This window comes from Carassius carassius, chromosome 49 (genome assembly GCF_963082965.1).
Source record: "Carassius carassius chromosome 49, fCarCar2.1, whole genome shotgun sequence".
Classification (NCBI taxonomy): Eukaryota; Metazoa; Chordata; class Actinopteri; order Cypriniformes; family Cyprinidae; genus Carassius; species Carassius carassius.
In genome coordinates, this window is record NC_081803.1 from 6,907,706 (window position 1) to 6,933,515 (window position 25,810).

The window sequence follows — 25,810 nt, forward strand, 5'->3', positions numbered from 1 at the left end:
CTGTTACTCATATTATTAAGTTTACCTGGCTACGACCTTTTTAATATGTAACTGCAAACATATTTTGTCCTTTATTTATGCAAAATAATTATTAAATTACATTTTCATATTTTAATTTTAAATTTAAGTTTCATCAAATGTCTCAAAACCCGACTGTACAACGTGATTTATATATATATATATATATATATATATATATATATATATATATATATATATATATATATATATATATATATATATATATATATATATTTTTTTTTTTTTTTTTTTTTTTTCAGTGTATTTTTATAAAACATTTTTTCAACAGATTGGACAATATAAAAAATTTTTTTTAAATCTGTAACTGTCAAAGTTGCATCAATACTGTTTTTTTCTGGACCACAAGACAGACTTTCAACACACTAAATGTTTCATTTCTTAATATTTCTATAACTTTTACTTGAATGGTAATTAGTTTCTTTCCAATCGTGTTTTTTTTTTTTTTTTTTTAGTTGAACAGAAAATGCATGTGAAGGATCCTAACTTTCTCTTCACTCAGTAGACCTAACATAAATGTTGAAATAATGATTTTTTTAATTACTTTTTGCATAAACACCTAGTCATGAATAACATAATATTTATCCCATGACCTTATCTATTTTTTACATTATAAAGGGCTCACATACTGTCCATTCTTTTTTTATTATAGTTTTACATAAATAACTGCTCTAAACTCAACTGTTTATTTCAGAAGCTGTCACACCACCTCATCATCAGCAATGAGAAACATAAAGATGGACATAAAGACATTGTGAAGATATTTCACTTGAACTTGGTCTTCATTAATTCCATTATCATGTTCAGTGTCAACTGATATTTATTAATGTTTTCAGTTAACAGCTGTTGAGCCCTGTAAATTTTCCTACACTTTGTACATAAAAATGTACATAATTAACATATGCTGTTTGTTTGTTCAATTAATATTAATAGAAGAAGAAGAGTGAGCTTTATTGGTATGTTTTCCTATATGAGGAATTTGTTTTCATGACAAGCTTCCGCAGTGCAACAGAATGACAGCGACAGAAAAAAAACACTGAAAATAAAACAATAATATTATTGATACTAATAAATAATATTTATTAATAAATAATATATATATACAAATAATATTATTACAAATATTGTTGAGGCTTGCGTTGCCTGACTGTTTGTGAGAGACTTTCATGGAGAATTGAAATGTGTAACGCCACTCATAAAGAAATTCATAGAAACATACCGAGGTAAAAATGTAATATATTTAGTTAATTTCTTACATGATATATTTAAGTAACATACCATGAGAAGTGAGCTATTTTTACACATGCAAATATTACTTTGATTTTAGTTCAACAAAAAAGATCATTTTTGACAATATTGACTGCTTTTGTTCTGTTAAGAATTCTGGGGGAAAAAAAATTAAACTAAAAATGTTAGGGAATTATTTTCTAACAATGTCATCACTTAATGTTTTTAGATAATTTTAAACCATCTTTTGAGAGAACATTCTGGGAACTAAAATGAAAACTACCTGATAAAAACATTATAAGAATTTTAGGGAGTGATGTTCTACAATGTTATCAACTTTTTTGAATGTTTGAAGAGAATGTTATCCTATCTTATAGGAAAATGTTCTGGGAACAAAAATGAAACTACCTGTTAAAACTTTATAAGAATGTTACAGCATACTGTTTTAACAGACGTTAAGTTGTGCACTATGGTTTTTGGTGCTTCGAGCTACCAAGCATTAGTTTGCCGACTAATTACTATTTATCCGCTGCTGCATTGAGCTGAAACAAATAAGTGGAAGAGCTCCCATGTTTCAGAGTACTGTATTTCTTATCGCAAGTTATGACAGTAAGCAGGCGATTTTTTCCCCTTTCTTTGTTATGTTACCTTCTGCGCTGGCTGTACTAATGCAGACACGTTCATTTGATTTGGTGCTTATGCTTCCAACTCTTTGTTTGTGTACTGTTTTTAGACGCAGACTCCTGCAGCAGATGTTTGTTGTTCTGCACTATATGATTTGGTGCTTTGTGCTACCAATCATTAGCAGAGGTGTCAAGTAACGAAGTAAAATACTTTGTTACCTTACTTAAGTAGAAATTTTGAGTATCTATACTTTATTGGAGTAATTATTTTTCAACCTACTTTTTACTTCTACTCCTTACATTTTCACGCAATTATCTGTACTTTCTACTCCTTACATTTTCACGCAATTATCTGTACTTTCTACTCCTTACATTTTAAAAATAGGTTCGTTAGTGCGATTTAATTTCAGCTTGTCATCATTTAAAAAACAAAAACAAAAAAAAAACCTATCCAGCGCCATCCGTTGGAATGGTATATATATTGCCACTAGAAAAACCTCAGAAAACATTCACAAATAATTTCCGGCCAATTTCTGTGCTCCCATTTGTGTCTAAGGTGTTAGAAAAGCTGGTCTTAACAATTATTTCTCAGCACTAACCACATTCCTGAACGCTTTCAGTCTGGCTTTAAACCTCTCCATAGCACTGAATCAGCTTTACTGAGAGTTTTTAATGATATTTTAGTTACCTCTGATTCAGGGGACTCCTTTATCTTAGTTCTCCTAGACTTAACAGCTGCCTTCGACACCATTGATCATCAGGTGCTTCTATGGAGACTAAAATCCCTAGTGGGGTTAAATGGTTATGTCCTGGAGTGGTTCAAATCTTACCTAACTGACCGCTACTTCTCAATAAAAATTGGAAACTACTCCTCCTCTGCTGCACGTCTCGAATTTGGCCTCCCTCAGGGTTCGATCTTATCCCCTCTGCTTTTCTCCCTCTATATGTTGCCGCTAGGATCGATTATGAGAAAGCATGGAGTTCAATCAATATCATCTCTAATCTGATGATACCCAAATCTACCTACCTATAAAAAAAACAATCCCCTTTCTGTCACTTCGCTATTTTCCTGCCTCGACGAGATTAAAATCTGGCTGGCAAACAATTTTTTATCCCTTAACAACTCAAAGACAGAGGTTATTGTGTTTAACTCCTCAAATGTCTCCAAAATTGATACCTCTATTCTAGATGACCTGGCAGTTCACCAAACAAAATGTTTTAAAAATCTTGGTGTCTTGTTGGACTGTCAGCTCACTCTAGACAAACACATCTCCTCAGTAGTTGCGTCAAGTTTTATCCAGCTCCGTCAGTTATCAAAAATCAAACACGCATTGCCTGTTAGCTTGCTCGAGACAGTAGTCCACGCCTTTATTGTTTCACGGCTGGACTACTGTAATTCTTTATATAGCAGTATTTCAAAAATGCAACTAGATCGGCTTCAGTCCAAAATGCTGCTGCGAAATTTCTAAAATATGGCCGTAAATATGACCACTCCACCCCTCTACTCCGAGCCCTTCACTGGTTACCAATCCAGTACCGAGTAAATTTTAAAATAATTTTATTCGTTTACAAATGTGTGCACGATCTGGCCCCAAGCTATCTATCTGAACTCATCTCCCCATACCACTCGAGAGCTCCGCTCTGGAAATCAAAAGCTGCTCAAGATCCCTTCATCCAGACTTAAACGCAGAGGTGACAGAGCTTTCTCTATCGCAGGCCCGAGATTGTGAAGCCACATCAGAACTGCTCCTTCACTAGATATTTTTAAATCTCTTTTAAAAACCCATCTGTTCTCACGATGGTACAACGATTTTCTTGTCCATTTTCCCCACAGATTCCAGCAGCTAAGCTTGGATGTACATTTACATTCCATTAAGGTTATTGATGACATTCCTCTGAAGTTTGACTTTTTGCACCATTACAATACTTAAAGGCAGTGGCGGACTGGGACAGTAAATCAGGCCGGGAATCTGACCCCACACCACTGTTGCTGCAGTCATCACCGCCCAATTCATGTGTCCACCAGACTGTTAAACTCTTTGGCTCTTTCAGTTGTTTGAATTGGGTTATACTTAAAAAAAATAAATCTAAATCCTTAGACTGTGGACGGGCAAAATAATCAAATGAAGTATCAAGAAGTATTAAGCCATTCAATGTCTCTATCATTTTTCCTTTAATCCCTCTGCTGATGGGGCTTCTTCATGACTACATTAATTATGCTAAAGAGATCATGAAAATTGACTGTGATGCTTGATCTGTATTCATGGACTATGAAACAAACTGTAAGTGTATAATTTGTAAAAACAATGTTAAATGCTTTTTCTGTGTTGTTTAGTAGAAGAGTTTACACTCTGTCATTCATACACATGCTCACATTCTTTCACACACACACACACACACACACACACACACACACACACACACACACACACACACACACACACACACACACACACACGCGCGCGCACACACACACACACACACACACACACACACACACACGTCTGTTAAATGTTATAATATCAGAGTTAATGTTGTGATTTATTTGTGTACTGTCATGCCAGAATAGTTGGTAAAGAACCTAACTTATTGTAAATTTATTGTATTATAGTGTTTTCGTATATTTTTATACAATATATACAATTGAACAAAGTCCAGTTTGATCTTAAGTTAAATTCAACAAATGCTCAATGCTTTATTTATGAACTCTGTAGCTGTTAATGCCATCCTTTTCTGCATTTCTTCTTACATGTTACTTTTTTACTTTACTCTTGTTTTTAATAAATATTTTCCTTTTGATAATTATTATTTGTGTGTAAAAGTGATATTTAAAATGAACATTATTTGTAGGTTTAATGCCTAGCTCAATTTGGGTTCATTTTAACGTAGCATGCATTGTTTCCCACATCCTTACACTCAATTGGTGGCGGCACTCTGAGAGTTAATTTTCCGCCAGCAGGAGGCGCTAAGCGGGAGAGGTAGGTTTCGACGGTAACGGCTGCAAAGCGGCACTGAGCTCACAAACGCTGCCTCATCAAGTATTACATGCGAAATGAATTTGAACATTTTCTAAATACAGTAGTTTTCCTTCTGAAATACAGTGATAAAAAACACCCGCTCTGGGTTTTGAAACCCTGCAACATAGTCATTTTAAACCATAGAAAAAAAGCAACCCAACAGGCTGGGTTAAACATGATAACCCAACTGGTTCGGTTAAAATAACCCAGCGTTGGGTTCGTCCCTTTTTGACCCAGCGCTGGGTTGCCAAATTAACCCAAATTGGGTTGTTTTCAACCCAGCAGTTTTTAGAGTGTAATTTCACCTCAGTTTCAAATGGTTTTATGACCGAGATTAATGTACAGTAAACATGTGAACACCTTTGTAATTCGATTAAACCTTTTAGAATTTTACGAATTATTATTTTAGGTTCAAGTGTGTGTAAGGATTTGAAAACAAGCTGATTTATTTTCCCAGCCCTAATAGACATAGAAGTAAAAACATATGTTTGGTCCAAGAATTAAATGTTTATAATGAGTGTATTGATAGTGAAAGTTTTATATTTGATGACAGTTAACTACAAATTTATGTTTGAAACTTTGGATTTTTTTGGCTTTAAAAGGGCCATTTATACTTTATATGACAGGTGTAAAAGCTCAATAAAACTTACAAATGACACTACCCCCAGATATCTTTTTAGAAAGAGACATATGACAGGGATGCCTTTTTTTTAAAAATTTTTTTTTTACTTGTAACATTAAATTCTGTGAAGATATTGTAATTGATACTAAAGTGGTTAAAATCTTTTCAAGCCATGGTTTATTAAAGATCTGAAGAAATACCTTATTGAGAACTGTACATTTCTAGTCTATTACCACCAGTGTTGGGGAGTAAGTAGTTACATGTAACAGCGTTACGTAATTTAATTACAAAATTATTGTAACTGTAATTAGTTTCAGTTACTAAGAAAAAATGAGTAATTAAATTACAGTTACTTATGAATTTTTTTACGATTACAAAGGGGATTACATTTGAATATTTACACACATCCACATACAGATTTAACTGATTTATTTCCCAAATTGCACTAACTATTCTGAGACATACCGCCCTAATAATGTCCGGGATGCGGAAATACAGTCTGGTTCGTAGAATCCAGTCATAAAAACGAAATGCCTAACGCGGACGGAATATGCCACATTTTGGATGACTAAATCAAAAGTAGGTCAGTACACTTGAATCAAAACATGACATCGACTAGTGTCTGTGAATATAAAGCCCCAAAAATGCAATATATGACTTTCACTTCTGCGTGTCTGTGGAAATCAGGCGCGGACTGGACACCGGGAGAACCGGGACAATTCCCGATGGCCTGGCAGCCGATTTTGCCCCACTATTTAATATCATTATTGTATAATTGCCTGCCGAATGTACTAAAGCGATCATTTGCGAATCCGCCATTTGATAATTAAATCTCTAATGTCATGAATTGTTAGTCATGACTCGCGCGCTCTCCGCGCCTCCGCCAAACGGTTTGGATCAGACTCAGAGTAATCAATGCGAGAGAGAGAGAGAGAGAGAGAGAGAGAGAGAGAGAGAGAGAGAGAGAGAGAGAGAGAGAGAGAGAGAGAGAGAGAGAGAGAGAGAGAGAGAGAGAGAGAGAGAGAGAGAGAGAGAGAGAGAAGAGAGTGGACTGCTGGAGCAGAGAAGCAGAACTCCTGTTCAGGGTTTCAGGTCGGTTTCATCTGTAAAGATGCTTTTTTGTCTTTGTTTTTTTATTTATTTAATCAAGCAGCAGCACGTTGCTCATCAGTCATCACTCAAAATGCTATATAAAGGACATCATTATATATATATATATATTATATCAGTTGTAATGTTACAGTAGTAATTTAGCTGAAAAAAAAATTCCGATTTTTTTAATAGGTTTAGGGGGAGCTACGACAGACAACAACACAACCTTTACGAAAATTAACATTTTAATATTTAACTTAAATCCAGAGAAAATGGTTACTATTGTTTAACTGTGATAACCAAAAATAAATACAAATCCATTTGCAAAAAAAAAAAAAACAAGGTTATTTTACTTTTATATAGGCTAATAAAAGCATGGTAATTTTTTTGTAAGGGAAAAAAATGACTCGTGTACAGTATTAAGATTTTTCTATAAAGATATTGTAGTATTGTAGAGTATTGTTTGTAAAGTATAGTTTTGTTCAATCTTGAGTATTAAAGTCATGAGAGAGATGGATAACAGGGCAAAATAAAGATACTGAAGAGAAAAATGGAAGTGAAGGTGCAGTTCAGGAGAGATTAATTATTTTGCATGTCCCCAAATTAAAGATTTAAACCTTTTTTATGTCAGGTCCATACAAATAATAGTTTTGTCCATGAATTTGTTTGTATGAGTTTGAATTTTCCAGTCTGATTTTTTTCCCAGTCCGCCCCTCCTGTAAATTAATGGCAAAGACATGGTTTCATTTACTACACATAGGCCTACTGAAGCTCGCAGTGTTTTCAACCTCTGCCGCCTCAATATAGGAGTACACGAGCACATAAACATAATTTCTAGAACTGCTCTGTGTCACTTCATGTGCATTTGACTTATTTTGAGAAAACTATCATCATATACAGAGACAGCAGTTTAAAAAATACCAATGTTTCAGGAGTTTATTACACAGAATACGTCACATGCTTATTAGATAACTGTATTTAAGTTGATGTATATGCTTTTATTTATTATTCTTTAATTTTCACAAATTTAGAAAAGTAATCAAAAAGTACTCAAAAGTAATTAGTTACATTACTTTATTAAAGTAATTTTAAAAGTTACACTACTATTACATTTTAAACAGGGTAACTTGTAATCTGTAACCTATTACATTTCCAAAGTAACCTTCCCAACACTGATTACCACCCACTGCCACTTATACCAACTATGTGGAAGAGTGTTTCTATTGAGTGACTATAGTGTATTACAATAGGTAGCATTTCAAAGTTAATACTGAATCAAGACTAATTAGCACATTTTGTTACACTTGAATTAGTTACAAAATGGATGAAGGATGGTAAAACATTTAGTTAATTGTATGGAACATGTATGTAAAATATTACCTGAGAGGGGGAGATGGAGAGCGGGAGGAAAAAGAGGGAGAGAGGGCGAGAAGAGAGCTCCAGCAAAGGAAAGAGTCATCAAAGAGAAAAAAAAGCAACAGTTGCAATCTTCTTTCATCCCTTCATTGACCATGTATTATCTATTAACCAAATGTGAGACATTCAAACTGACCAATCAGCGGATTACAACTTCACCCACTGTGCAAATGTGTGACAATTAGCAGACCCCCGATGCATACACATGTTGGCCTACAAGCCCTTGATCGATATCAGCAGTTTTGTGCCTTCAGGAATGCCAAATGGCTCTTTTATTATTTAAGATAGGTTTGGGACAGGAAAACAGTCTTTGATAATTTAATGGCGGCAGTGGCAGCAACAATAAAGTTAAACCTTCTTTGCGTGAACATTCAGGCAGCCTTATGCAGATCTTCCCACATTGTGATGTAGATGTGGGGGCATGTTTAAACAAGGTGTTTTAGGAGGATGTGGTTGAGTCTTAACCTTTATAAAGAATATCTCTTTGGGTTTGAGACTTTAGTCTTTGCAACTTTAGGGATCATATCTATTCATGAACAGCTTGTAACACTCCAAAGAAAAAGGAAAAATTTAAATCACATTATATGACCCCTTTAAAAGGTCTAAATGATGATATTTTAGACAGATATTTTAAAATGGGTTAATGATTTAAATATGTTTTACAGAAGATATGATGTAGCTGGTAACAGAAGAAACAGGCAGGATTCCTCTGGATTCACCTATTTGCTTGATAGGTGAACACACTAGAATGTGTCTTAAGCAATTACGGTACTGTAAAGTGCCAGATCCAGATGGCCTTAGTCTTAGATGGCCATGTGTTAAAGGTTTTTGCAAATTAATGAACAGACACTTTATCAGAATTATTTACGTTTTTTATTAAACCCACTTAATGAAAACTTTCACCCCGTAGCCTTGACGTCAATACTTGCTAAATGCATGGAAAGTGTCATTAGTTATCACCTTAAATCGTACATATCAGAGCACCTAAATGCAATGCATTTTGCATATACTGTAGGCCACAAAAAGGGACAGAGGATGCTACACTCACTATGGTCGATAAACTTGCTTGTCATTTACAACAAGCAAAGGCCAATGCACATGTTCCTTCCACTGATTTAATATGATGCAGATATGTCTACTTTTAGAACGTCTTTTAGTTTTATGAGTGAACAGAGTAATAACTCACTGGATTAAACATTTCTTAACAGATAGACCACAAAAAGTCTGTGTCAGGGGGTTAAATAAACATTATGTTTCAAAATATAGGAGTACTTCAAGGATGCAAAATGCATCCCCTATATTTTCTGTCTTTACAAATCAGATTCAAATGCAGAGTACAAATGATAAATTATAGAAGTGTGAAAACTATAAGGCACTCGTTTGAAAATATTGCTTTGATTAGGAGTATGAAGAGCATGTTTTGAAATTAGAAAAATGGTGAAAATAAATTTCTCTACTGATAAATGTTGTGAAGACCATAGAGTTCATTTTAAATCACACAGAACCCTTAACAGAAATGACATTATGTGATCAACCAGTGGAAATTGTGAAGATTTAAGTATTTGGGAACTACGATTGAGCGTAAGCTGAATTCAATAACAGCGGTAAATAAAGTCAAATTAAACAAGATCATAAGGATGGCAAGCTAAACAAAGGCACTTTGGAGGAAAGCTTTGGCCATAAGTGGAGATAAAACACACGCTCTGAATTACACCTTAGAATTGTTACCAACTGTATGTTGTTACAGGAAACTGAAAGCAACTAAAGCAAATTATAAACAAACTTCTGTGATATTGTAATGAACACACACACAAACAGAGATCCAGTTGCAGTGTTTTAATAGGGGAATCCAAAAATCATAAAGGTCAACATCAGAAAGGCAGTCCTAAACAATAAACACAAAAAACACTAAGGAATACGAAAAAGCAGGGTGACATAAACCAAGGACTCCATGAACTGATAAAAACAAACAGGGTATATATGGACAGGTGAAAATGATTAAAGTGGGAACAGCTGAGTGCAATTAACAGGTGTGCAATTAACAGTGATGAATCGGACAAAGGCTTGTGGGAAATGTAGTACCTGCAGTGGGGTGACTATGGGGAAGTGAGACCACTAGTGGACACCCAGTGATACACAGACCAGACACTGTGACAGCCATATGCAAGAAGTCTCTTGAACAAAGGGTAGGACTGCAGTGTTTTTTAGGAGTGATGAATATACAGTATTTAGTATTTATTTGATGTGTTATGTGAATTGTATTGATATGTGGATTTTAGTGTCATTGTTGAATTTTAAGCAAGACCAAAGACAAATTTTCAGCCAAGGCTGGGAAATAAACTATGACAAACAAACAAGTATTTGTGAAAAACAGTTATTATACATCTGGAATGGATGTAGTCTCAACATAACTTATGTCTGTATTGTCAAAAATGTACAGTAGTGAAAGGGATTTCAAATCAATGGATTGATTAAATACAAAATAGAATACAAATACAGCTAATTTGACACTCCAAAAGGGACTATAAATTATCTATAAAAAATATAGAAATTTTTTTATAAATAAATAAAAAAATAAATTCCAAATTAGTACTGTAAATTTGACCTCTGCTGAAAATGTTTTTGTGGTCTAAAGTATTGTGACGAGCGTCCCGAAGATTCATCAGGGTTGCCCTGGAAACAAGCGAGGAACACCTGCCCATCCTCATCACCAGCTGATCGGTCACAGCTGCAGCGCTTCAGGAAGCGGCTACATGAGCCCTGCCACATGTGCAACACTTCTGCATGAAACTGAGCATTAACTTGCTCTTGCATATGTCTTTTGCTGATAGCGAGGACTGACCAGCCCCTTCCTCCTGTCTGTGGTTTCTGCTGATGTAGGGGTGTGTGATATGAAGATTTTTGATTGTGGATGATAAGTTTCTTCGATTTGCATTTGTATTATGCCGCAGCACACATTCTATCAGCTGCAGTTCTGGTGCCTCAGAATTAATGTACTGTGACATACATTAACATCAGAGTTAACTCCGTGGTAACGTTATGCCTTGTCCAAATACCCACACTTGCAGTCTTTGCACTATATCACTTAACACCTATGATGTATTTCCTGTATTTGGTTCAAGTGGTGAAGAACACAAGTGTCAAATTTCCCATTAACTGATGGGACACGCTTATAGTATTGTACCAATTCAAGCGTTTACATAATTAAATTTTAAATACTTTGCATTTGATCACCTTCTAAATATCTGTTCGGTAGTCCCTATAACATGACCATTTTAATTTGTAGTGCTTGTAATTAAGTGATAAAAAGCAGTTCCAAAATAAAATTACTAATGTATGCAGCAATAAATGTTTGCCGTGATTTTGCTAAGTAAGACGTGTTCCTGGATCAACTTTTCTTATTGATCCTGGATTAACACTACTGTCCAAAAATTCAGATTTAACCCAAGCCCCACTCCTAAACCTAATCTTAGCCATAAGTTATTCCTAAAATCAGAGGCAAATTGATAGCTGATTAAAAAGGGTGTAGAAGCACCTAATCCTGATTGTAAACCTGATACTCGCATTTCCTGAAAAGTTACATCTCAATTCTGATTGGTTGATTGGAATGTTGTTCCAGGATCAAAAAGGATGTTGATCCAGGAACATGTTGGACTTGGTGAAATCACATTCACCGGTATTCGAGATAGTGTGCATTAAGGGAACTGTGCCTTGGCGTATTTAAGATCTGGACAGTCTTGCACACTTACTGTTGTGCGCACGTGCTCTCAAGTGGCCAAGACCCTGTGGGTATTATATGGTCAAACTGTGCCTGCTGAACTAAATTATGTTTTGTACTAATACTGTCAAAACAAAGAAGGTTTATTTATAGACTCAGTTGGTTATGTCTGAAATAAATGTAAACAACTGAAAGAAACTTATGTTTATCTGTATATTAGATGCATGCACATTTCAACAGTTCAACACTGGACTATACATTCTACCTGCTACCACTGGATACCATCCAATGCACATCCATGATATTTTCTGTATCCAGTTAATTTATAATCTGATACACCTTGGCATATATTTATGCATATATGTCTATGTAATGTAGAATGTATACATATGTGTGTAGTGTATAATGTGTAGTGCTAACTGTAAGTATATCTAATAGTACACTGTTTGTACTGACTATATGTGTGTGCATATTGCACATTGCCATCTGTTGACGTCAGTATGGTTATATATAAATTATTTCTGCAATTTCTGGAGCATGCTCCCAAGGATTTCACTCACCAAGGCACATGTGCTGTGGTGATATGACAATAAAAGTGACTTGACTTGATTTGTTTTGGTCTTAAAGGGACAGTAGGCTACATGCTGCCGACTGTAATTAAAGGGATAGTTCACCCTAAAATGTAATGTCTGTCATTGTTTATTCACTCACATTGGTTGTATAACCAATTTCAGCTGAGATTTAGATGTTGGACAGATGACCTAAAATTTGTCCCTAGAATACTAATTATACAGAGGAGTTCATGGTGGACTTTGGTGGATATTGTGGCTGCAAAATGAGCCTAAATCATCACCCTCCACCAATATGCTAGATATCTCATCACAACTTTTGGTGCTTTTTAATTATACATTTTGTAAAGGTTGTGCTGAAAATGGCATTTTGCATTATGGCCAAACAACTTCGCTTTGGTCTTTTTTGGTAGGGTGACCATATGAGCCATTTTCTCAGGATGCGTCCTTGCCAGGATTTTTATATTGGCTAAAATATCCAGATTTTGGCTGTTTGTGCTGTGCAGATCGATCAATGTATGACATTCATAAGAGCTATAGAGAGCAGAGCAGACGGCTCCTTATGCATTCAAATCACTCTCTTGGTACTTTGGTGTCATACAATGATCGCTGTGCAGCGACGTTTCAAGTTGAATAAACGAACAAATACGTACGTGTATTTGCATTCCTTTGATCGTTCTCTGTAGATCTCACCTTCTCACATGATACGATTGGTTGATTATGTAACATACCTGCATGTTATTGGTCAAACTTCTTTGGATGTTTTAGGCAATATAGAAATCCTGTTAAGGACACGTCCTGGGAAAATGGCTTATATGGTCACCCTACTTTTTGGAAAGTCTTTTGGATAGTGGTCTTCACTTTTTATTTTTAGATGCAAACCCATGGAAATAGTATTCCAGCAATTGGCAGAAATTTCATACACAAAGCTGGACAGAATGGAAAACATACACTGCATGTCCCATAAAGCAGTATTTTGACCGAAGATCATTAAAAAAAAATTAGGAAACAGGGCTGAACCAGATTACAATCATCAAAATTCAAGTAAATTCAAAGCAATAATTAGGATTTCAGACGTAACATTCAGCTCATGTTCATTGTACATCGTTATCACAGTATCATCAGACATTAACATTCTCAAGTTTAACATTATCATACATTCTCCAGTTTATTTCATCAAATCAATAGAGAGCTGCATAATTTCATATGTACAACGTCATGTTTATAGACACTTTTGCTCACTAAATGTCTCAGAAATGGTAAACGGCAAGACAACCCAGTGAGCAGGGCCGTAGCTGGGGCTTACGGGGCCCTGGTGCAGGTTGTACCAGTGGGCCCTGTTTGAAATAGTTTAATTTATATGTTCATTCTATTTATTTATTTGTGCTAATTGCACAATGTTTAAGTTGTTTCATGTTTGTACATGTCCAGGTACAGAAAACAAATAATTAAATATAAAATAGCACTGCATAGTCTTCACTGTAAAAATTAAATGAACAGTCAAACCAAAATATATTCAGACACCTTCAACATTTCTCACATTATCACAGTTTATTTGCTCTAGTTTATAAAATGGTCAACCAAAACTTCAGACAACTGTTAGTATGACAATATTTACACAACTATCAATACTTTGTTGAACAATTACCATGCAATGCTTAATTTTGTTCAGTCTGTGGTGTGAAAAGGTTGCATTAGCAATTCAGGAAAAAAAAAAACACGTAAGCAAAACATGGTGAGGTCAAAGTGTCTGAATAATTTTTGGTCCCATTTTGTTTGTTTTTTTCTATCAATTTCACTAGTAGTCCGATGTATGAAGATTTTTTGTGTATAATATGTCACAGCTCGCTTAATTTTGCTATACTCTCTTACCTAAATTAATTATAGTGTCCTACACCTACTATTAAAACTTAAAAAAAAAAATCTTTCATTTTCTTGTATTAACATTACAGCAGCTAGTAGCTAAATTAGGCGTGGTGACTTTAAGAGATGATAAATCATCCAATATAATACACATCCGATATTTTTCTCAACTGTTTACTTTCACTTAAGACACAACCAACAGTTTTTTCGAACATACAACATACGAACGGTACAAGAGCAAAAAGAGGCAAATTCTGTGTTAAAAAAGTGTTTTCAGACGCCTCTCTGCGTGAGCCCTGAACACCAGAATACCGCGGGTGCTGAAATGGGCTTTTTCACATCCTTTTCTGTTTGTTTAAAGTGCGATTTGTGTTTGTTCGTTAAGGTGCAGGAGGAAGTTTGAGGAGAACTTCGCAAAGGAGAGCTCGGTTTAGTTTTGCTGTCTGTGAGACGCGGCTCTGAGACTGTGAGACACAGCGCGCGAGTTGAGATTTTCCGCGTCTTGTGTTTGAATGATTTAAACTCGAATGTTGTTCGAAACTTGAATGTTTAAATTGGAAAGTGGTCAGGCTTAAAAACCAGCGAGAAATGGATTCTTTATTAGATTTTATGATTTTAATGACCGCAGCGCCACTCTGTGGTAGCTTCCTCAATGTAATGTACAGCTTTCCCCTTTCCTTTTTAACTTTACATATGTTTAGGACTAGAAATTCTTTACAGAGATGCCATTAATATCAAGTTCACAACTCACATTTGTTTCAATTTAATGTTAACACTGACACCAATGAAAATAAAAAAAAAAAGATCAAATTTTTTAATTTCTAATGAATCTCTAACAAATATTGTTGTATCATCTGCTAATTGACAGCATTTTATTTCTCTTTCTAAAATCCTGATTCTGTGAAAATGATATTTGTTAAAGGGGTCATATGGTGCAAATTAAATTTTTCATTTCTCTTTGGAGTGTTACAAGCTCTTGGTGCATAAAGAAGATCTGTAAAGTTTTAAAGACTAAAGTCTCAAATCCAAAGAGATATTCTTTATAAAAGTTAACAGTCAGAGCCAGGTGAGGTGTCAGTGTCTGGTGTCCCATGGGTAGAGTTTAGTCATTCAGTTTCCTCCACAAAGAGATCGCGGATCTCCCCAAGCCTGTTGCACACAGACTCGTCACAAATCACCCATTCAGTTTTGAAACGTGGATCCAATACTTATGCTAAAAGTATATGCTTATTGGTATAATATCTGTCGTAACGAGATGAGATGATGTTGGCCAATATTTCACCAAAGGCAGCAATCATCATGGGAAGGACAGCAACATTAGTGAGTAGGGATTTTATTAAATTTATAGCAGGGAGATTCATCCCTAGGTTCCCCAACTCCCTTTGTAAATTGTCTCTGAGGTCTGCCAGTGGTGTAAGCACACAGACAGGGTGATGCAGGCAGTTGTGGGGAAAACACCTAAACCGTCTGTCTTTTTAGTGTTCAGGGTGCTTTTCTTCACACTTTTACCACGTTTCCGACTTTCACAAGCAGCCTATTAATGCTGTCATGCTCGTGAATGGCGTCTTTGATCGCCAGCTGAAGCATGTGAAGGGGACAGCTCAAATGTAAACTGGATACAGTAAAGTACTGATTTATCATGTTTTCGACATTGGCCAATACCTCTTCCACCTCAATCTGTGACAGAGCATGTGGTCCGTCCTTCTGCTCATGTCCAGCACTGCTGCTGCTGGCACCCGTGGTCCCCTCATCAATGAGCTCATCCTTCTCTTCAGTCACAGGGAAGAGGTTAAATGCCTTGACCATGTTGCTGGCACTGTCAGTGAAGACCCTTATCACACGTCCTTCCACATTCCAGTATTTTAGAACACTTTCATACATCTGGTAAATGTGATCTGTGGTATGGTGCCCCTGTATGTGGTCACAGCTCAACAAAACCATGTGACTCCAGAATGTCCCATCAATGAAGCGTGGCCAGCCAGGAAGCTGTGCTCTCTTCTACTGGTTCAAATGTCTGCTGACAGAACAAACACATCCCCCTTTTTCAACAGGTCTCGCAGCCTATCCTTTATCTCCTCCAGAGCATGAGGCATGAGGCATGAGCGTGTCTCGCACAGTGTTATAGCATGGGGGTGTGTAGCCTGGCTGATCCGCGCCGGCAAAGTGTCGCATGCCTTCTCATTCTCCTGCATTCAGCAGTTCATAGTCCATGTAGATAAAGAAGGCTGTATCCAGTACCAGTTGCTGTCGGACCAGCTCCTGTTCTATCTCTTTCTCTATTAAATAAAAAATTAAATAAAAAAGACTACATTAAAATATTCGTATGACAAAACTTATTTAATTAATTATCAGCCCATATTCCCTATTTCAACCATATTCACAATGCTCACGTTTTTCATTGGTTTCCCCATTTTCGCGCAGCACATTGTCATGTTTCCGCGTGATGTGTCTTTCTAGATTTAAAATATGAATCCTTACTTAATGAAATCGTATCACCACATTTCCTGTTCATGTTCAACATTTTTATCATCTAGTTTTTTGACAGGAATTGTGTACCTGTATGACCTGTCAGTTTGCTTTTGGAAATATTTCACGAACTCCCTCCCTCCTTCACAACAAAGTTTTTTAAAGTGTATGCTGACAGTTTTGTTAATTGTTAAAGGCACAGGTGAATTCTGGTTGGATCTGTGTTTGCCCTAGACCCATGGTGTGAGTGGTATTGGAGCGTGCTCTGCTCACACGCTCTTCTGCTCACTCAAGGCGGCCTCCACTCACTCTAGGCCTCTGGTCTCCCCTCACACAAAGATGCGTTGTGTGACGCTGTTTCGTTGAGAAAGCAAGACTACTTTGTTTGGCCTTGCAAAAGAGGACACGACTAGAAATCATGTTTATATGACGTTTATAATGGGTTTTATGTTTATGTCTCGTCGGTCCAGCCAGACACGGGATCACAATATGTTAAGGGGTGTAACTTTTCCATCACACGCTTGAGGTATTCGGCCAATCACAACACACTGGATAGCTGGCCAATCACAGCGTCTTGCTTTTCAGACTGATGAGCCTTGTAAAAATTTACGTGTTTCAGAAGGCATAGTGGAGAAACAAAAATGTACAGTATGTGGAAAATAATGAATTTTTTTAACCACATTTTTTTTTAACCACATAAACACATTTCATTACACCAAATATGCAAAATAATGTTCATATGACCCCTTTAATGTAAAAAGTCATTTAACCCTTATACGTTGTTGGGGACGTTTTCGTCCACTAGGGGGTAAAGTTGAATCTTATTTTGGCCACAACGTTCTCTGTGTTTGAGCTAATGGAATGATTTTTGGTGACAAATCTTATTTTAACACATATTTTGGGAAAATGCTTAGAATTTTTTCAAAAACGTAACAATACACTGTGGGCAAATTCACTACCCTTTCGTTATGTTCGTGAATGAAAACATCCACTAAATTAAACTGCTGTAAAAATGGATCAGATAAAATTTTAAATTGTTTTGCATAAATCTATTTTAAAAAATTTACCAAATGTTTAAAAAAAAAAAATTCAAGATTTTAACTCTTTAATTACCAAGTTCATAAATGATGTCACTGATTTGGGAAAAAAACACACAAAATTACATATTTTCAATATAAAAAGTGATTGTGGACTGGATATTTTTTAACCTTTTATCACAGTCTTGGGCATGTCAAAGATTAGTAACAACATTGGCTTTGATGCATTTTTAGTTTTTGTGCAGCATTAGATTTAAATTTGTTCTCCCTCGTTTGTTGTTGGTGGCTGTTTTTGCCCCATTTACTTCCATTATAATTACATTTTTTGATTGCAAAGCCATGAAACCATATAATCATGTATTCTTGATTGTTTGTGGTTTTCCCTTTCGGGAAGAGGGTAAACAATTTTATTTTTACAGTTGATCACTAGGTGGGACCATTAACCCTTTAGATAAGCCTGTGCAAAAAAAGCCTTAGTTTCTGGCTTGTATATGGAGTTATATGGAGTATAACAGCAAATTATATTGTTTGTGTGTGTGTGAGATTCTTGATTGTTGGTGGTTTTCCCTGTTGGGAAGAGGTAACATTTGTTATTTTTTACAGTTGATCACTAGGTGGGACCATTTACCCTTTAGATAGAGATGTGCAAAAAATAACCTTAGTTTCTGGGTTGTATATGGAGCTATATGGAGTATAACAGCAAATTATATTGTTTGTGTGTGTGTGTGTGATTCTTGATTGTTGCTGGTTTTCCCTGTTGGGAAGAGGTAACATTTGTTATTTTTTACAGTTGATCACTAGGTGGGACCATTGACCCTTTAGATAGACCTGTGCAAAAAGTTTCTGACTTCTATATGGAGTTATATGGAGTATAATGTTTCTCATTTCTAACATGTTTTCTGTATTTTGGAAGTAAATGGATCACCTTATGAACCAATCTGCCAGTGTGTGCTCTACATAATGCCCTATGCTCAATGTTACCATAACACAGATCCGATGTGCATGAGAAAATGGTTGAGCTATCAATATATTGCTACAGATTTGGAAGACTCTCTCTTAATGAAAAAATATTAAAATCTCGCAGTATGAACACTGGTTGTTTGCTGACTTTGTCAGGTTGCTATTAAAGCACTTTGCAGTGTGCTTTGCTGCCTTGCCATTATTAGGTGATACAAAATGTTTACGTATACAGCTAAATTCATATCTGTGTGGATGGGGCAACAGACAATAACAAAAGGTAATGGACTGTTTTTAATCTCCACATAATTTAGCTCTGCGAATCCATGCCACATATTTGCAAAAGAAAGTACTGAGCAAAAAAAGTAAACAAAATTTCCAAATAAAAAAATGAGCAAAAAAGGTATAATTCATTGCAAACTAATGATGTTAATATCAAAATTAGTTTGATAAAAGTAATATAATTATATTTTTTATGTAATATGATGTGGTATATTTGTATAAGGATATCATACACTGTGAAAGTAATGTTCTGGGATTAATTAGCTGCTTTAAAAATTTTAAACGGCAGAGGGTATCAGAGCCTTCACAAAGCAAGCATCAATTATCTTCTAAAGACCAGTTTTCCAGGTGAACAGTATTTCATATAATTAGTAATTATCTCTTATTGGATTGGTGAACACCTTTAAAATACACTTACCTCTAACTGCATATATGCTTGAATTTTTTTATTTTGTGTGGTGGTTTGAAAACGTGAACATTGGGTAATTGGAGTATTTTTTATTTGTCATGGATCAAAGGTGGACAGGGTGAGTTTGTTAATTCAGTCTGTGTTTGTGAATGACTGCACGCATTTGCAATACTTATCTTCTATTTTTATTTTTGCAGGTTGCCCTTGCCAGTAATCTTCTTGTTGTTTTGGAGGAATGCTGATGGATTTAAATATGGCTACCCCCCTCCCCCCAGCAATTTCAAGGAATGTGCATTTAGTGGGACTTGTGGGACACATTCCAATTCCAATCATGGGTGGGGTCAGCCTTCTGATGCTTTCTCACCTCCTGCAGTCCAGTCTTCCATGTCAGAGGTCCATGTGACTGGGAGTTTGCCTATTGAAGAAGTGGGCTCCAGTTTGTTCCCTAAAAAAACCCTGAAAAGCAAGTCAAAGTTGAATCCACTTCAGTTTGTGAAAGGTGGTTCCAGCATCCATCATCGGTCAACGTCCCATGCCCAAACTGCGTCAAGCAGCTCTGTCTCCACTACCTTGCCTCTGTCCCTGAATCAACAGCCTTCAAGCTATTTGGTATCCTCTGGATCAACCATTCCAGGTGTTGCTGATGGATTAAGTTTGGAGAGATATCCAGAGATGTCCAGTCAGTTTCAGCCCTTGGTGGTATCTAGCCAGTCTACTAATAGTCAAAGCTCCCCTAGTTTACATATGGTTAAACCTCAGAGCAGTTCAAAGTCAACAGATGATGCTACACCTCTGTACACTCGGGGCAGTGTTTCTTACAGAAGCTTATCTAGCCAGTCTCATGGCTCTGCCAATTCTCATGGCAACTCTGGGGCTAAGTTGTCTGCAAATTTGGTCCCCAAACGAGTAGGGAGTGGCTATTACAGTGGTATGTTGCAGTCTCTCAGTACCTCTAGTCCGTATACTCCAGGATCCCTTATGGCTAAAAAGCTTGATTCTTTACCCCTGGGGGTTTCTAGCCAGTCTACAAATGTTCAGAGTTCACCCAGTTTGTCTTCATCAAGCACCCAGAGCAGGTCTGGCACTTGGTCTGCAACTTCCAGATACGTTATCCCTGTGCAAGGAGGTAGTAGCTCTGTTAGTTTATCTCACAAGTCTCCAGGCACTCTGGGTCAGTATTCTCCAATGTCCCCTACAAAATATGCAAGTGCTCCAATGTCTGCAGCTCAAGCTACCACAAACAGCAGGTCTTCCTATAGAGCAGTTTCACAGGCTGGTTCTCTGTCTCAAATGGGAGCTTCTGGTCAGTTTACATCTCTGGGAGGGAAGTATTACAGGGGGTTTCTTCCACAGTCTCAAGCCACCTCTAGTCCATATGCTCTTGGCCACTCCAAGCCCTTTGCCTCACCCCACAGCGCTGGTGGACTAGCTGGAAGTGTCTTGAGTTCCCGTAAGCAATATAACTCTGGGGCTCAGTTTGGGGCATCTACTGGTCTTGCCTCGCAGGGAATGAGCAGCTCTAACACTGGTTCTGTCCCGTCTCAAGGTACCACAAGTCCGTTTGCCCCTGGGGCTTCCCCATATGCAAGTGCTTCACTCTCCTTACCCAAAGCTGGTCCATCTTCTACTGTTCCGGCTTCTGGGAAGCAGCTTACCTCTACTTACAGTGGTAGCTCTGGCACCCAGGCAGGATCATCCAGCTTCACTCTGCAGGGAAGCACTGCTTCTGATGGATTACCTCAGCCTCAAGGTCCTGCTAGCCTGTTTTCCCCTGGGTCTCCAACCTCATATCCAGGTTCATCACTGTCCTCAGCCCAAACTGGTTCATCTACTGTTCCGGGTTCTCTGAAGCAGCTTACCTTTTCCTTCATGGGCAGCCCAGATACCCAAACGGGGTCCTCAACCCCTTTTATCCTGCAGGGAAGCACTGCTTCTGGTGGACAACATCATCCTGCAGATGCTGCAAGTTTGTCTGCTCCTGGGTCTCCGTCCTATGCAAGTTTATCACTGTCCTTATCCCAAGCTGGTCCATCTACTACTCTGGGTTCTCAGAAGCAGTTTACCTCTGCCTACCAGGGCAGCTCTGGGGCTCAGTTTGGAGACTCTACAGAGGTTTCCTCACAAGATATTAGCAGCTCTTACAGTGGTTATGTCCAGTCTAAAGGTACTACAAATCAGTTTGCTCCCGTTCCTTCCCCATATGCAAATGTTTCACTGTCCTCACCAGAAGCTGGTCCATCTACTGTTCCGGGTTCTCTGAGGCAGCTTACCTTCACCTTCATGGGCAGCCCAGACACCCAGACAGGGTCCTCTACTCCTATCCTGCAGGGAAACGCCGCTTATGGTGGATCACATCAGTCTCAAGCTGCTGCAAGTCAGTCTGCCTCTGGGTCTCCGTCCTATGCAAGTGTATCACTGTCCTTATCCCAAGCTGGTCCATCTTCTACTGGTCAGGGTTCTCGGAAGCAACATTCCTCGACCTATATGGGCCGCTCTGGCACCCAGGCAGGATCATCCAGCTTCACTCTGCAGGGAAGCACTGCTTCTGATGGATTACCTCAGCCTCAAGGTCCTGCTAGCCTGTTTTCCCCTGGGTCTCCAACCTCATATCCAGGTTCATCACTGTCCTCAACCCAAACTGGTTCATCTACTGTTCCAGGTTCTCTGAAGCAGCTTATCTTTTCCTTCATGGGCAGCCCAGATACCCAAACGGGGTCCTCAACCCCTTTTATCCTGCAGGGAAGCACTGCTTCTGGTGGACAACATCATCCTGCAGATGCTGCAAGTTTGTCTGCTCCTGGGTCTCCGTCCTATGCAAGTTTATCACTGTCCTTATCCCAAGCTGGTCCATCTACTACTCTGGGTTCTCAGAAGCAGTTTACCTCTGCCTACCAGGGAGGCTCTGGGGCTCAGATTGGGGCCTCAGCAGATTTTGCCTCGCAAGAAATGACCAGCTCTTACAGTGGTTCGCTGCAGTCTCCAGGTACAACTAACCAGTTTGCCCCTGAATCTCCATCCTCCTATACAGATTTATCATTCTCTTCACCCCAAGCTGGTCCAGTTACATTTCTGGGTTTTCTTAAGCAACATGCCTCTCCCTATATTGGCACCTCTGGCACTGAGGCAGGACCATCCAGCTTCACTCTTCAGGGAAGCACTGCTTCTGGTGGATTACATCAGTCTCAAGATACTGCTAGCCAGTTTTTCCCTGGGTATCCGTCCTCGTATCCAGGTTTATCACTGTCCTCGCCCCAAGCTGGTCTATCTACTATTCTGGGTTCTCTTAAGCAGCTTTCCTTTACCTTAATGGGCAACCCTAGCACCCAGGCAGGGTTCTCTAGTCCCTTTAGCCTGCAAGGAAGTATCTCTTATGATGGATCACCAGAGCCTCCAGGTACTGCTAGTCAATTTGCCCCTGTTTCTCACTCATGTCCATGTGCATTATCCCCATCTCAAGGTGTTTCCAGTCAATCTACTATTCAGGGCTCTCAGAAAAAGCTTGCCTCTAATTTCGCAGGCAGCTCTGGTACCCAGGCAGGGTCCTCTACTGCTATCCTGCAGAGAAGCACTGCTTCTGGTGGATCATCTCAGCCTTAAGATACCACAAGTGATGGGGGATTTTATTATTATTATTATTATTTTATTTTTTTTTTTTTTTTGCTCCTGGGTCTCAGTCCTATGCCAGTGTATCCCGGTCCTTACCCCAAGCTGTTGCTGGTCCTGGTACTGCACAGAGTTCACCGAAGTAGTTTCTCTTCCTCCAAAGGCTGCGCTGGTAAACTGCTATGATGCAAGTGTCGCAGACTTCAGAACTGAAACCCCAATAAAAGTTGCAATCTAAGCTGTGTGGGTTGGGTTTTTATTTATTTTTTCGATCTAAATCTATTGCTTGTGAGTGACGCTGTATCTCAGTGGGTGGTCTCTACCCACCAGGATTTACTGGTGATGGGTAGAGTGCGACTTGATGAATCACTGAAACCGTTGAAGCAAATGTACAGAATTGTATCAAGGCTTTAAAACCATCAGACACCAGTCTCCATTGAGACACCGATTAACAACTTGTGTTGCTCTGCAACATTGACTTACGAATGATATCCTTCTGTAAAACGAAGTCTGTCAAAAATTAGCCCTGGGTAATTTTTTTTTTTTTTTTTCAAATGTTGCTTCATTAGTTTCTCAAAAACCAAATTGATATTTTGTGGTTATTTAAGCAAACCTTTAAAAGACCTGATGTTAGTGTTTTCATTAGTCTTCTCAACTAAATGCCACCCTCTTATTTAGGCTACCTTGAGATGCCTTTTTTAATTCAGTGCTTTTCATGGAGAAAGATCCTGTTGACAAGAACAAAGAGATGTGTGGAATTTTTTAAATTCTATAGTAATACTAATCTGCAGAAGTATTTGACATCACATGTAAGGGTGCCACAATTTCCACAATGAATGAATGAATGGCCGATGGTGCAACGCACAGTTGTTTATACAAGCCCGGACAACACTCCCTTTGTTTTCAGCCTATGTCGTCTCACTATGATATGAATACACAAATTTCATCCCCAGCTGCTCTGAGTGTCACTTCATTAGCATTTCAACATTTAATCTGACAAAACTACTGTACCATCATAATACATGCAGACACACCAGCTCTAATGGCCTCATGGCTGTCAAAATAAAGTTCCCTGTCAAGGGAACTTCGAACTGCGTCCTCTGAGGGGACACTATGGGGAACACCTCGTCGTGACCCGTGTCTGAAGCATACTTTGAAAAACGCCAACGTGTTGGCCGGCGACAGCCTCTGACGTCACTACCAGCGCGACTATAAATACGCGCCTGTAGGACCCGTCACTTTATCTTCTTCATCTTCATTGACTGTTTTGTTTGAAGCGTGCATCTGAGAAACGACCGAAACGGTAAGAGCGATCTATTATTGTTATCATCATGGCTTCCACTAGCAAGGCGTTTAGACAGTGTGTGCATCCATGTCAGCGTTATCTGACACCCGATGACACACACACTCTTTGCGTCTCTTGTCTGTGCGAAGAGCATGCGCGCGATGTCCTTGAGGGGGCGATCTGCGTGCACTGCGAGCGCTTTTCTGTGAGAAAGCTCTGCTCTCGTTTGTCTCTCTTTTCGAGGAAAGAGGGACAGCCATCTGGATCCCGCGGCTCAGAACCCGCCGTTGCCGAGGCACGGAGGAGAATGAGCTCGTGGGGATCACAGATGGATCTCTTTCTCTATTAAATAAAATATTAAATAAAAAAGACTACATTAAAATATTCGTATGACAAAACTTATTTAATGAATTATCAGCCCATATTCCCTATTTCAACCATATTCACAATGCTCACGTTTTTCTTTGGTTTCCCCATTTTCGCGCAGCACATTGTCATGTTTCCGCGTGATGTGTCTTTCTAGATTAAAATACGAATCCTTACTTAATGAAATCGTATCACCACATTTCCTGTTCATGTTCAACATTTTTATCATCTAGTTTTTTGACAGGAATTGTGTACCTGTATGACCTGTCAGTTTGCTTTTGGAAATATTTCACGAACTCCCTCCCTCCTTCACAACAAAGTTTCTTAAAGTGTATGCTGACAGTTTTGTTAATTGTTAAAGGCACAGGTGAATTCTGGTTGGATCTGTGTTTGCCCTAGACCCATGGTGTGAGTGGTATTGGAGCGTGCTCTGCTCACATGCTCTTCTGCTCACTCAAGGTGGCCTCCACTCACTCTAGGCCTCTGGTCTCCGCTCACTCAAAGCTGCGTTGTGTGACGCTGTTTCGTTGAGAAAGCAAGACTATTTTGTTTGGCCTTGCAAAAGAGGACACGACTAGAAATCATGTTTATATGACGTTTATAATGGGTTTTATGTTTATGTCTCGTCGGTCCAGCCAGACAGGGGATCACAATATGTTAAGGGGTGTAACATTTCCATCACACACTTGAGGTATTCGGCCAATCACAACACACTGGATAGCTGGCCAATCACAGCGTCTTGCTTTTCAGACTGATGAGCCTTGTAAAAATTTACGTGTTTCAGAAGGCATAGTGGAGAAACAAAAATGTACAGTATGTGGAAAATAATGATTTTTTTTTTAACCACATAAACACATTTCATTACACCAAATATGCAAAATAATGTTCATATGACCCCTTTAATGTAAAAAGTCATTTAACCCTTATGCGTTGTTGGGGACGTTTTCGTCCACTAGGGGGTAAAGTTGAGTCTTATTTTGGCCACAACGTTCTCTGTGTATGAGCTAATGGAATAATTTTTGGTGACAAATCTTATTTTAACACATATTTTGGGAAAATGCTTAGAATTTTTTTAAAAACGTAACAATACACTGTGGGCAAATTCACTACCCTTTCATTATGTTCGTGAATGAAAACATCCACTAAATTAAACTGCTGTAAAAATGGATCAGATAAAATATTAAATTGTTTTGCATAAATCTATTTTAAAAAATTTACC

The 25,810-nt window shown here is 38.0% G+C and overlaps 1 protein-coding gene and 1 long non-coding RNA gene across 2 annotated transcripts; one reads left to right on the forward strand and one right to left on the reverse strand.

The window, feature by feature from the left end:
- Window positions 1–4,188: 4,188 nt before the first annotated feature.
- LOC132132163 (uncharacterized) lies at window positions 4,189–4,628 on the reverse strand. The gene is made up of 2 exons (XR_009429015.1): window positions 4,344–4,628; window positions 4,189–4,258 (listed from the first exon to the last, which is right to left on the reverse strand). It is a non-coding gene; the product is annotated as an uncharacterized LOC132132163 (long non-coding RNA).
- Window positions 4,629–19,329: 14,701 nt separating this feature from the next.
- LOC132132405 (mucin-19-like) lies at window positions 19,330–22,942 on the forward strand. The gene is made up of 2 exons (XM_059544771.1): window positions 19,330–19,455; window positions 19,535–22,942. Exons 1-2 carry the CDS (start codon window positions 19,436–19,438, stop codon window positions 22,932–22,934), a joined length of 3,420 nt encoding a protein of 1,139 aa, XP_059400754.1. The 5' UTR covers window positions 19,330–19,435; the 3' UTR covers window positions 22,935–22,942.
- The last annotated feature ends 2,868 nt before the right edge of the window (window positions 22,943–25,810 follow it).